Source organism: Arachis duranensis, chromosome 4, assembly GCF_000817695.3.
Source record: "Arachis duranensis cultivar V14167 chromosome 4, aradu.V14167.gnm2.J7QH, whole genome shotgun sequence".
NCBI lineage: Eukaryota > Viridiplantae > Streptophyta > Magnoliopsida > Fabales > Fabaceae > Arachis > Arachis duranensis.
This window is the reverse complement of record NC_029775.3, coordinates 35,301,187-35,312,642: the sequence shown is the minus strand read 5'-3', so window position 1 is coordinate 35,312,642 and position 11,456 is coordinate 35,301,187. Positions and strand designations below refer to the sequence as shown.

Below are 11,456 nucleotides of genomic sequence, written 5' to 3'. Positions count from 1 at the left end.
GGCGGGGCCCTCTTTTCCCTCCCCAAGTTTTTCGGCATACATGTTGAGTATTTTTTTTCCTATATTGTATTTTCCATCCATTACAATATTCTTTGGATTTGAAATTTTGCTTGCAGGCCCAGATGACATGCCGGCTCATATTAAATCATCAATGTTTGGTTGTGCACTCACGTGAGAGCTGCTTCATGCTTTAATTTGATTCATTGTGCTGAAAATATATGTTACAATGTACTGATATCTTGTATATAATTTTTTTAAAGGATACCAATAACAAATGGAAAGCTTAACATGGGAACATGGCAGGTACCCAAATTCATCTTGTATTTATGGTTGGGAAAAACCTATTAGTTCACAAACAGATTTGAAATCTCACTACACTTTTCCAAGATTGCAGCCCTATAGTAGATATATATGGACTGTCTTGATCAATATTTTGCATTTCATCCATATCAACTTGTTAGATTATATTCTCACATCATGCATGCATTTCAAGAGGGACAAGATTTACCAAATTTATAAATAAAACAAGGACAAAATAAATTATAGCAATGGTTAGCAACTTAAAAATACTTGACATTCATGCCTGCTTGTAAGCAAACCTGATTTTCATAGTGAATCTTTGGCCACAGTATATGTAATGGCAACTGCTTACTTAATTTACTTATGGCACTTCATTTTTTAGCATAATAGTTATCAAATGTCATTTGTTTTGTTCTAGGTTTTTCTATTAAACCTTTTTAATAGAAAAGTATATTGTGTATATGGTGTTGTTTAGTAATATCTATTGTTGATTATTGATTATGATTAACATCAGACAACATTTTATGTTAGGATTATGGTAAAGTTGGTTGAGATTAAGAAATATGTAGTTACTCTATGTGGAAGTTTGCATAATGTTCCTGTCTCCACATTTTGGTTAACACCCAAGGTTGGATTGATATAACATCAAAATTATTAACGTTATGTTTCTTTTTTGGTACTGTTATGTGGTAGGGCATATGGCTTTGTGAGCATCGGGATCATCCTTCTTCGCGAAGAGTTGTCGTCACTCTTAATGGAATATGAGTCGCTGGCACCCATCTGTTTTACTTGGCCCTTTTTGTATGTATGATGAAGACAGACCTGACGTTGGAGTTTATAGCAGGATATGTGTGTTGCAATGCCTTTTTGTTAGATGTAACTTGAGTAGCTTGCAATGGATGCAACTGTTAAAATGATCGGGATCATGTTAATTTATACAAGTATTCCGAGTAAACATTATCCAAGTATGTTTTTGCTTGCAAGTGTTGGTGGAGATGTTGATGTGTGCTATTGCTTTCAGTTTAGCCGTTCTATAGGGCGCCGGAAAATGGAAATTGAGAAGTAGTTAAAGAACACAGTGTAGTCAAGTCTTAAGAGTGAAGGGAACAATTAAAAATTAAACTCAATTGTTAAGAGTCATGTTGATCTCTTCAGTTTTATTTTATGTTATTTTAAAAATATGATTCTTTGTACAAATCTTTGTCTGAATTCAATATCCTAGGAAAAAAGGCTCTTCAGTGAGTATTTGTTAGAAAGAATCCTGAAGGTCAGTTAATATTAGTATATTAGTATATTACTATTCTTATACCAGATAACCAAGCTCCAAAGATTGCGAAATAATACGGACTATCCCAAACTAGCAAATGATATATATTGTCTTAATATGAAAACTTGGCATACTATATCTTAATTCATCGTAAGCTGGTAACAGGTTTAGTATTAGATAGAGAAAAGCGGAGTCTCGAACTTAATAGAAATATCATGCAACAAAATAAGCACTACTTAGAAGGGTAAAAAAACGCAAGGCTTTTTATTATGAAAATTCACCAGGTTATATGTTTCATACTTCCATGGCAAAGGGAGAGAAATATAATCCTACTGAACCGGAGAAAGCTCGTGAAAATATAAAAATAGAGCAGTCAAAGCACAAGACAAGTACAAAAGGAGAAGACGACAAAACAATTCTTAGCTTTCCCAATTTAATATGATCTCTACACAACGTATGTTGTAGAGTGCTTGAAAGATATTTTGGGCACACAATTAATGCTTGGAATCTTCTTCTTCACAGAATTTGGAATACTGTTTTGAATCCATCAAGTTGTTTAGTTCACCACTGTCACTGACTTCAACTTTGATTATCCATCCATCTTTATAAGGGCTTGAGTTAACCTATATGAAGGAACATTGCACAACTTTAACATGCATGGGACTGATACTCAACCAAATTGACTGATCCTTAAACATTAAATACTCCCTTCGTTTTCTTTTTATCCGTCATTACCATTTCTTGGTACATTCTTGAATCAATATATCTAATTATCTAGGTACAAAATAAAAGTAAATTGATAGATTAAAAAAGAATGGAAACTCACCAAACCAGGAGAGCTGTTAAGCTCTTCATTAACTTCAACCACTTTCCCTGAAACAGGAGAGTTAATATCACTAGTTGCTTTCACACTTTCAACTGCACCAAAACTTTCTCCTTGTGTTACATCCTTCCCAACTTCCGGCAATTCAACATATACAACATCACCCAAGTGATCTTGGGCATGATCAGTTATGCCAATAGTCGCAGATTTTCCATCTACTTTCACCCACTCGTGAGAATCGCAATACTTCAGGTCTTTAATGACTGTAGGAACATAGAAGGTTAGTTAATAAAAATCTAATAATTAACTTTTGTTTTTTTTTTAGCCTTAGTCACCTAACAAGTAAATCAGATCAAAATGGTAATTTTGCTTCTTGCATCATTGTTAACAAAGAGGAGCTCCCTTCTGATTACCTGCATTCTTTCAAGAGCCACAAGAAGAATATTATCAATATTATCATTCTACCTTGTTTGTGTGTTTATTACAGATGATGAAAAGTTAGACACACTAAGACAACTTGATAGGCACTAAAAGGCAAGAGATATTGGATTAATGAACATTGTTTTGGTTAAAGTCAAGATATATCAAGGGCTAGGTTTCAAGGTGGAGACTTATGTTTGAGACGAATATATTTTGGGAGAACTACTTTGAAACAGTTAGTTCTCTGTTTTGTAATGTATATCAAAGATAAAAACATTGGATTAGTCATTAGTGAGTATTGTTTGTATAAAGTTAGGTAAAGTTTGCGTACATACTAAAGTGAGAATTAATTGGTAAAACTGTGGTCCAAATACATTTTATTTTTTACCCAAAAATAAGTAGCAAATTCTTGCTTCTTTCCAAAATCTTGTGGGAAATTTACCTATAGAAGCCACAATAAAGTTTGAGAGACAAAAGTTATTCTCTCCAAATATTTCCAAATACACACAAAAGAATTGACAAACGATTTTTTCTTTTCTTTTTTTATTAGAAACAAAGCCTTTTTCCTTGAAATTGATACAAAAATTCAATCTTTAAAATGTTAAGAGCATAATGAGAAAAATCATGGTTCCATCTTCCAAAGAGCATGCAAAACCCTTTGAAAATGCATACAGAAACATGAAAGCTTTTTCAATTTCCATTTTCAAATCCATCATTCAAAGATCCAGTGATTAGAAAACCAAAAAAAAAAAAAAAATCTAACCTCTCCATTCTGTCACCATCAATTACCAAAATTTCACCAAACACCAATTCACCATCCTTGTCATTTAGCATATTACAACTACTTGAGCTGGTAAGGCCCCACTAGAATCATTAGGTAGGTCACAGACTCTCACATAACATACAAGAAACCATTTTCTGGTCCCTGCAGCACTAAAGGTCAAAAAATTGAAATAAGAAATAGGGGAATTGTTATGTTAATGCCATTGATGCTGATAGCTGGTAGGTGTTCTTTCCTCCTCCCATCACAACATATAAAGTTCCTTCCCTTTAAAATAGATGATGCAACTACCATTTTAATTTTAATGCTCTACCAGTGTCAATCTAATTTTTTCTTTTATACACGACATTCAGTCCGATACTATCACATAGATAAAAGTAATTTCATTTCTAGATAACACAGGTGGATATTAACTACCTTACAATGTTGAATGCCAGTGCATAAAAATTAAAGTCCATAACATGATCAAGAATAAGAGATCAGCATTTATGACATGAATAAAGGCGTGTCAATTTCCATCGAAATGAGAAAAAGAGTAAAGGTACTAAATTTAAAATGAAGCATTGAATGAGAAACATGCGGTGATGGATCAAGATCCAACAACATACATACAGAAAAGTGATCACGTAAACGAAACGAAAACAGATCGTAACAGGAAGAAGAAAGAGGGGAGTTACCAGCGGAAAAGCTTCGGTTGAAGAGAGAAACCCTAAGGTAGGAAGCAGCTCGTGAAGCCCAGAATTGCCTGCAAGCCATTCTCTCTCTCTCTTTCTCTCTCTCTCTCAAGACACTGACACTGCTTGTGCACCGCTGCTTAATAACCCTTTTATGTTGCGGGGTGTTGGTAGATGTTTTTGGCTTTTTGCTTTACCTTTTTTTTAATGAATTTAATTTAATTTGGATGGATTTCTAGGTTAAAACAATTTTACATGCATATTTAATTAATGTTCTATTATTGTCATTATATAATAAATGTATTGAATAAATTATTTTATATTTATTCAAAATAAAATATAAATATAAGTTTAAAATTTATAATATTCTTGAACCATAAAAAAAAACTGAAAAATAAAAATATATATAACTATATTAGTAGAATGTTAATTTTGTACTAAATTTTATATCAAAAGACTAATAAAAATTTATCGATAATCTAATATTTTATTAAGGGCAATGTACTTAAATAAAATAAAGGAGAGAAAGCTTTACTGAATGCAATATATGGAACTTCCTTACGTGCTTTTTTTTATTATTATGTAATCTGTGGGAGTTAACCATGGTTTCCTATTTACATATAAACCGTTGTTAGCTGGTACGGTTTATGAAGAATAAAGAATGAACATAAACCGTGATAGGTCACCACGGTTTAAGGAGGCAGAAATATGACCATAAAACCCTATGAAAGGTTTTTTAAACTCATAAATCCTTGTTGGCTGCCACGGTTTATGAGGGGAAGAATTATATATATATATGAGCGAGATTGAAGCTGTTGAAGAGATCATTATCACACAATGGCAAGTGAGGAAGAGAGTTTTCTTGTCTTAGTGCATTACTTTGGGAAAATTAAAAGAAGCAAAAAATATGGTGTGAAGTTTACTGACAGAAAACCATTAAGTGTATTCATCAGTTCATCAAGCACTTTGTCAGATGTAAAGAACAGCATCTTGCAGAAGTTTGGGGTATTTGGGAGCAAGTGTGTGAAGAAGCTATTCTACAACATTTTCGTCGCAGTTTTCTCGACCGGTGTTAAGTATGATACGTTTGTGCTAGCGGCTGATGAAAATATTAGGGTTCTGTTTCATTGTGTTAAGAGTTTTTCGGAGGTCAGAATACACGAGCTGTATGCGAAGTTGGAGGTTGGTGTCGATAGTTCTAGGGCATCAACTCCAGTTCATAGCTCGACTGCCGCAAGCGGTGCATCTAGTTCGATGCCTGTGGCCGGACCATCTGTTCCGTAGGTCGCATCCCCTTCCTTTGCGGCTGATTTAGTCGAATGGAGGCAGTTGGTTCTGTACCGTTGGAGAATCCTGGGGTCTGGCAGCAGGGATTTGAGGTGGATACCGGTGGTGGCATGATTCATGATGTTCAAGGCTTCAGGGAACCTGATCGAGTAGAGAATGCAATGCGGGACGATGACTCTAACCAGGAGCCTATAGATATCATTGGGGACAGCGATGATGACACAGGTGCCAATCCACATGCACAGCACGGGCCTTCAAGTTCTGGCACGCAGCAGTACCCTCCATACTTCTCCACTCTAAACTTGGAGGCTCTGGGTCAATAGACGGACGGAGGTGCTACAATTGGTGGTTCTTCTACAGAATTTCAGATTGGACAATCATTCCAGAATAAATATGAAGCTGTTCTGAGTGTGAAGGACTATAGCATCCGTCGAGGTGTTGAGTACAGAGTCTTGAAATCGGATCATCTTAAGTATCATGGAAAATGCAAGGAGTTCGGCAAGGGTTGTAGTTGGTTGATTCGCATATCGCTTCGTGCACGAAAGGGCACTTGGGAGGTTAGGAGGTACAACGGTCCGCACACTTGCTTGGCCACCTCTATTTCCAGTGATCACCGTCAGCTTGATTACCACGTTATCTGTGCGAGGATTTTTTCGTTGGTTATGGCTGATGTTGCGATTACGATAAAGGTCTTGCAACAAGTAATAGAAGCCGATTACGGGTTCAGGCCTAGTTACAGGAAGGTTTAGATGGAAAAACATAAGGCAGTAGCACAAATATATGGAGACTGGGATGACTCGTATGCCGAGTTACCACGTTGGATGCTAGGAGTACAGTCGACCATGGCCGGGACAATCACTGTGTTGAAGACCTCTCCTGTTCGACTTGGGGATCAGGTCGATGAGTCAACGGTGTACTTTCATCGTCTTTTCTGGACATTTCCACTCTGCATTGAGGCCTTCCGGCATTGCAAGCCCCTCGTGAGTATTGACAGTACCCACTTGTATGACAAGTATGGAAGCACGTTACTGTTGGCAATAGTGCAGGATGGGAACTCGAACATCCTCCCGATAGCCTTCGCCCTTGTGGAGGGAGAAAATGCGAAGTCATGGTCATTCTTCTTGTCCAACCTACGATCGCATGTGACGCCGCAGGAGGGTATCCTTGTTTTCTCTGACAGGCATAATGGTATCAAGGCTGCACTTGAGGCCCCCGAGAATGGTTGGCTGCCTCTACGTGCTTTTCGAGCGTACTATATTCATCATGTGGCAGCGAATTCTAGCCTTAGCTTCAAAGGTAAAGATGTAAGGAGGATGCTGGTGAATGCTGCCTATGCAAAAACTGAAGCAGAGTTTTATTACTGGTTTGCCATCATGCGGACTGAGAATCCGGCTGTAACACCCCAACTTTTGACATGTCATGACCATTGCCAAATGTTTAGGTGTTACTGGTCGTGCGGGCCTACTTAGCTCTAGACTCAGATTTTTATAAATTAATATCAATAAAAGCCTTTATCGGTTTAATCGTAAATAAATTATTATTCGTGGATTAGCGTTTAGTTGCTCGCAAGGTTAGTTTTTTTAAAGTTATCATGTAAGAAAACACATGGCAACAAAAATAACATATATAAACATATATACAATATACGCATGAGTTAAGTTCAAGGATACGTGTCATCTATCAAAGCCGAGTATCACACCAAGTGATATGTATAGATACAAAAGAAGAAATCAGTCCTAACCCTCACACGGGTTTTCTAAACTAGAACCGAACTACTAAGACGTCCTACCCCTCTAAAAGTACTACAAAAACGAGGGAAAGTAATACTAAGATCATCAAAAAGGAGCGAAAGATTCACTGCGACTAACTCTGGGGTGATCTCCGAACATCGTTCAAGAAAGCGGTCCAAAGCGTGCTCCATATGAAGACTCCTCCGCCCGCCGGATCCTCATAACTCAGAGGTTAGAACGAAACTCAAAGAGCTCCTCTGCCAGACCCGTCTTGGGAGGGGGAGAAAGAAAGAAAAGAAGGGTGAGAACCTAGAGTTCGCAGTAAGGTAAAAAGGGAACCTAGGGTCTTTATCTCTAAGTTGTTGCAAAACAGAAAAAGGAACAAACATAGAGACTCAAGGCACAAACATATATATAACAAGTAAATAGCATGAACAAGGAAGAAATGGCAGTAAATAATTAACAAGAAGTTCATATGCGCAAACAAGATGATGCATGCTTGTTCCTAACGCAGGCCATGAGCTCATGCATCAGTTGTCTACCCGCAACCCGACGTTACTCGGAGTGAATCCCGAATATGGTCCCTTTACTGTGTCAATTAGACACCTTGTCATCACGGTTACCCGTGTCAATTATGCCTCATATTAATAACATTTCAATGTGTATCACAGTAAGGAACAGTGCTATCAGTTAGGCGAACATTCCCGCATTAGCAATCTTAGGCTATCCGTTAGGCGGACACTTTTGCAGTAGCAGTCTGGCACAAGGCCCATTCAACATACACTTTTCATAATTTATCATTCGTTTCAACTATCTCTTTCATACATGGTTTTCTCATTTCCTTTCTCTTTATCATGCATCCACATTACCAACACTATAAAACATACCTCCGCATCACCGCCTAACTATACATACCTCCGCACCACCGCCTAATTATATATACCTCCACATCACCCATTATCCTTAAACCTTCTTGGAGACAATTTACGAATTTTCATTTAACCAAGTCCCTGAACTTTTATAGAAATTCGGACATAATCTCCCCCCTAAAATAGCACTAAAACCACCCTTACGAGTTCCCTCAGTTTTAATATCGTTCAAACTTCTCTTAACAATTTACCAGGTAGACATTCTTAATTGGTCATTATACTCTCTTTAATCCCCTTAGTTATTATAAAACCACGGGTTTAGAAAATAAAACTTGGTTCTGGGGCATTCCTACCATAATTGACACTTGTACAAATCTTTCAAAAATTATGCTATCATTGCAGAAAAAATAACAGCGAGCAGTAAATTTGTTAAATTCACTAAAAATTTAATTTTCACCAATTACCTTTCAAAATTCATGTAATTAAACAAGACTCTTCCACATTTTCAGAAAACTAAATTTCAGATTATTACTATGTCACATGAAAAAGTTATGAGTTTAGGAACACAGCCCTGCCTTTTAGAATGTTGTTTTCAAAATTCAGCAAGCTATCCTCACTTCTTGCAACATAACTAATTGGTTAGAAAGAGTTTTGACACAAAATTTAAACTAAAGATTTTAGACACATAAAGCTTGAGACTGCCATTGGTTTCAGCCTAAATACTCATCAGGATTATAAATTAAGTGAATTGGAAGTTGGTGCTTCTACAGTAAAGAAACAGAATTTTCTGATGAAACCATCAATCTTCAAAAATTCCTTTCTCCCAATCCACTTATCAATTAATTCTGAAATGTTTACTAGATATTAAAAACACATTATATTTTTATAGAAAAATAATTTTATCCAAAATTATTATCTGGAATGCACCCAGAAATTCGTTCATTTTGCTGCCAATTATGCAGAAATTGTAGAAATTCTGCATAATGCACTTCCAACAACCTCACATGCCAAATCTTATGTTCAAGTCTAGAATTCATCTAAAACTATAATTTTACTTTTATTTTAACTAACTAAAGTTGCTAGAATGGTCAGAATAGCTCCAAGAAAACAAATTCAATAAATTTCACAATTTTAATTACTTAACCATAATCAAACTTCCACTTTTCAGCACTATATCAAACATAACAATTCATATAACCTAACCATCATTCAAACACATACTAGAGCCATATTTATCATAAATCAAGCATATAATAGTTTATCTATTCTCATCACAAGCACAGCCACAAGAATAATAGTCTAATTGTCCTAACCCTTACCTCTTTTGAAGTTGAAAATTCTATTTTTACTTCTTTCCGGAATCAGAACCCTAACCGTATGGAATTGGAGCTTTGGCCTCTCTTTCAAGAACAAATGGCTGACCTCACCTCAAGCAAGGGAAGAGTTCTTGCCTACGGTCACTACTGTTCTAGCAAGAATTAGAATTAGAATGGCAGAGGTGGAATAAAATGGAAGAACATAATTTGAATCTGAAGAAGAGGAAGAAGGAGAGTTGCTGGTTCTCACCCAACAAAGAAGCTTCGAAGATTCAGAGTGATGAGAGGTGGGGTGCCTTCCTTCTTGCTGCGGATGGCTTCTTCCTTCCTCTTCAGTTTTGTTTTGCTTCCCTTCTCTGTTCTTCTCCTTCGTCGTGCGTATTTTGGTTCAAAGAAAATGAGAAGCACTATTAACAAGAGATAGAAGAAAAGGAAGTGGGTGAGGCGGTGCATAAGGCTTCGTGGCTTCTCCTCACCTCAACAAAAAAGGAAAAGAAAACCATGCTTTTGAAAAAGAGGAAGGAAAAACTGAGTTAATGGTTGGTAATGCTTTTAGGCTAATTTCTCAACTAATTCATTATCTACGCTTTATATTTTCATATATCTAATCCTATGCGCACCAGCGAACGCTGTAAGGAATCAAAAATCACAGGCCTCATGGGATAGGGTGGTTACACCGGCCATGTGTGACTGGACCAACCGGATGGAGTATGACAAGTGGACCCAACATGAGAATAGCGGTAGACGATTTGGGTTAGTGAATGTGTGAATTTCGTGTTAAAGGGAACTCGCAACATCCCAGTCACTTCGTTGGTTAAGTCAACTTACGGGAGGCTTGCTGAGTTATTAGTGGTCCGCGGACAGACGACAGAGGCACAACTTGGATCTGGACATGAATTGTGTCGGGTGTTGGTGAAGGCTATTGATTAGAACATAAGAGACTCCAAGTGCTTCACCGTCATGTTATACGACAGGCACCAATCAGAGTACACGGTGGCTGAAATGACACCGACCGAAAACTTCTCGCTAGGTAGCTATCGAGTTTCCCTTAAGGATCACACATGCGATTGTGGCCACTTTCAGGTGCTCCATTATCCATATTGTCACGCCATTGCATGTTGCGCCCGCTCACGCCTGAATTGGGCGTCATATATTCACAAGGTGTATCGTATGACTGAGGTGTTCAACGTGTACAAGCACGGGTTTGTTCAGCTATCCCAGAAGGCCTATAGCCCCCATATGCTGGACCAACAATCACTCCTGATCCTAACATGAGGCGTGCAAGGGAAGGACGTCCGAAGGCAACTAGCATCCACGGTAGCATGGATCAGTCTGTGGCGGAACGGCGTTGAATGCTGATGCTGGGGTCCCTCATAATGTGAACCATGGGTCAGATGGAGAAGCTGCAGGCTTATTGAGGTCAACCGGCAACTGAGGCTGAACATCGTGACCCGGTGATTAGTACTCGGCAAACTGGGAATGAACCTCAGGCATCTGTGGCCTATAATGGGTCGCATCGTCGTCCCTCAGCATGTCTACTATATCCCTAAAGAACTCTAACTGACTAACAGGATCATCGATGTCCATGCCGATGGTTGCGGTAGTAAAGTCAGCGAATACCTGTGGCCCAATACTCCCGAACAACTGAAAGCTACCCCCTACATCGTAGATGGGCTGATCCATCCCAGTGCCCAAACCTCTAACATCCTCACCAACAGCGTGCTGAGCACCATCATCCTCAGCAATTGGTCCTCTACCTCAAGCACGTCCACGACCATCCCGCCCACCCTGCCGTTGGCTCTACGTCGAGGAACACGATGATCTATAACACTTTCATCATCAGCACCACCTAGGTTTTCATCCAAACGGTCGTCGAGCCATCGCCACTCTCGATCGGTGGTACGTGTGCCTATACGCTGACGCCAATCCACTTGCCTGTTGTCCGGTCTGTCAGGAACCTGCACCCTGGGAGGTGCCTGCGACGATCCT

The 11,456-nt window shown here is 38.2% G+C and overlaps 3 protein-coding genes across 3 annotated transcripts in view; 2 read left to right on the top strand and 1 right to left on the bottom strand.

Annotated features, from left to right (window-relative positions):
- LOC107484119 (uncharacterized) overlaps window positions 1-1,440 on the top strand; it is a 2,662-nt gene extending 1,222 nt beyond the window's left edge. Inside the window, exons 5-7 of the mRNA XM_016104737.3 lie at window positions 117-171; window positions 261-303; window positions 994-1,440. Coding sequence (XP_015960223.1) covers window positions 117-171; window positions 261-303; window positions 994-1,065 — 170 coding nt within the window. The 3' untranslated portion in view covers window positions 1,066-1,440. The remainder of the gene's footprint in view (window positions 1-116; window positions 172-260; window positions 304-993) is intronic.
- A 363-nt stretch (window positions 1,441-1,803) lies between these two features.
- LOC107484118 (glycine cleavage system H protein 2, mitochondrial) lies at window positions 1,804-4,421 on the bottom strand. Its single transcript, XM_016104736.3, has 3 exons — window positions 4,269-4,421; window positions 2,394-2,653; window positions 1,804-2,190 (listed from the first exon to the last, which is right to left on the bottom strand). Exons 1-3 carry the CDS (start codon window positions 4,345-4,347, stop codon window positions 2,062-2,064), a joined length of 468 nt encoding a protein of 155 aa, XP_015960222.1. The 5' UTR covers window positions 4,348-4,421; the 3' UTR covers window positions 1,804-2,061.
- Window positions 4,422-5,584: 1,163 nt separating this feature from the next.
- LOC107484112 (uncharacterized) lies at window positions 5,585-6,301 on the top strand. Its single transcript, XM_016104731.1, has 2 exons — window positions 5,585-5,867; window positions 5,913-6,301. Exons 1-2 carry the CDS (start codon window positions 5,585-5,587, stop codon window positions 6,299-6,301), a joined length of 672 nt encoding a protein of 223 aa, XP_015960217.1.
- Window positions 6,302-11,456: the final 5,155 nt, after the last annotated feature.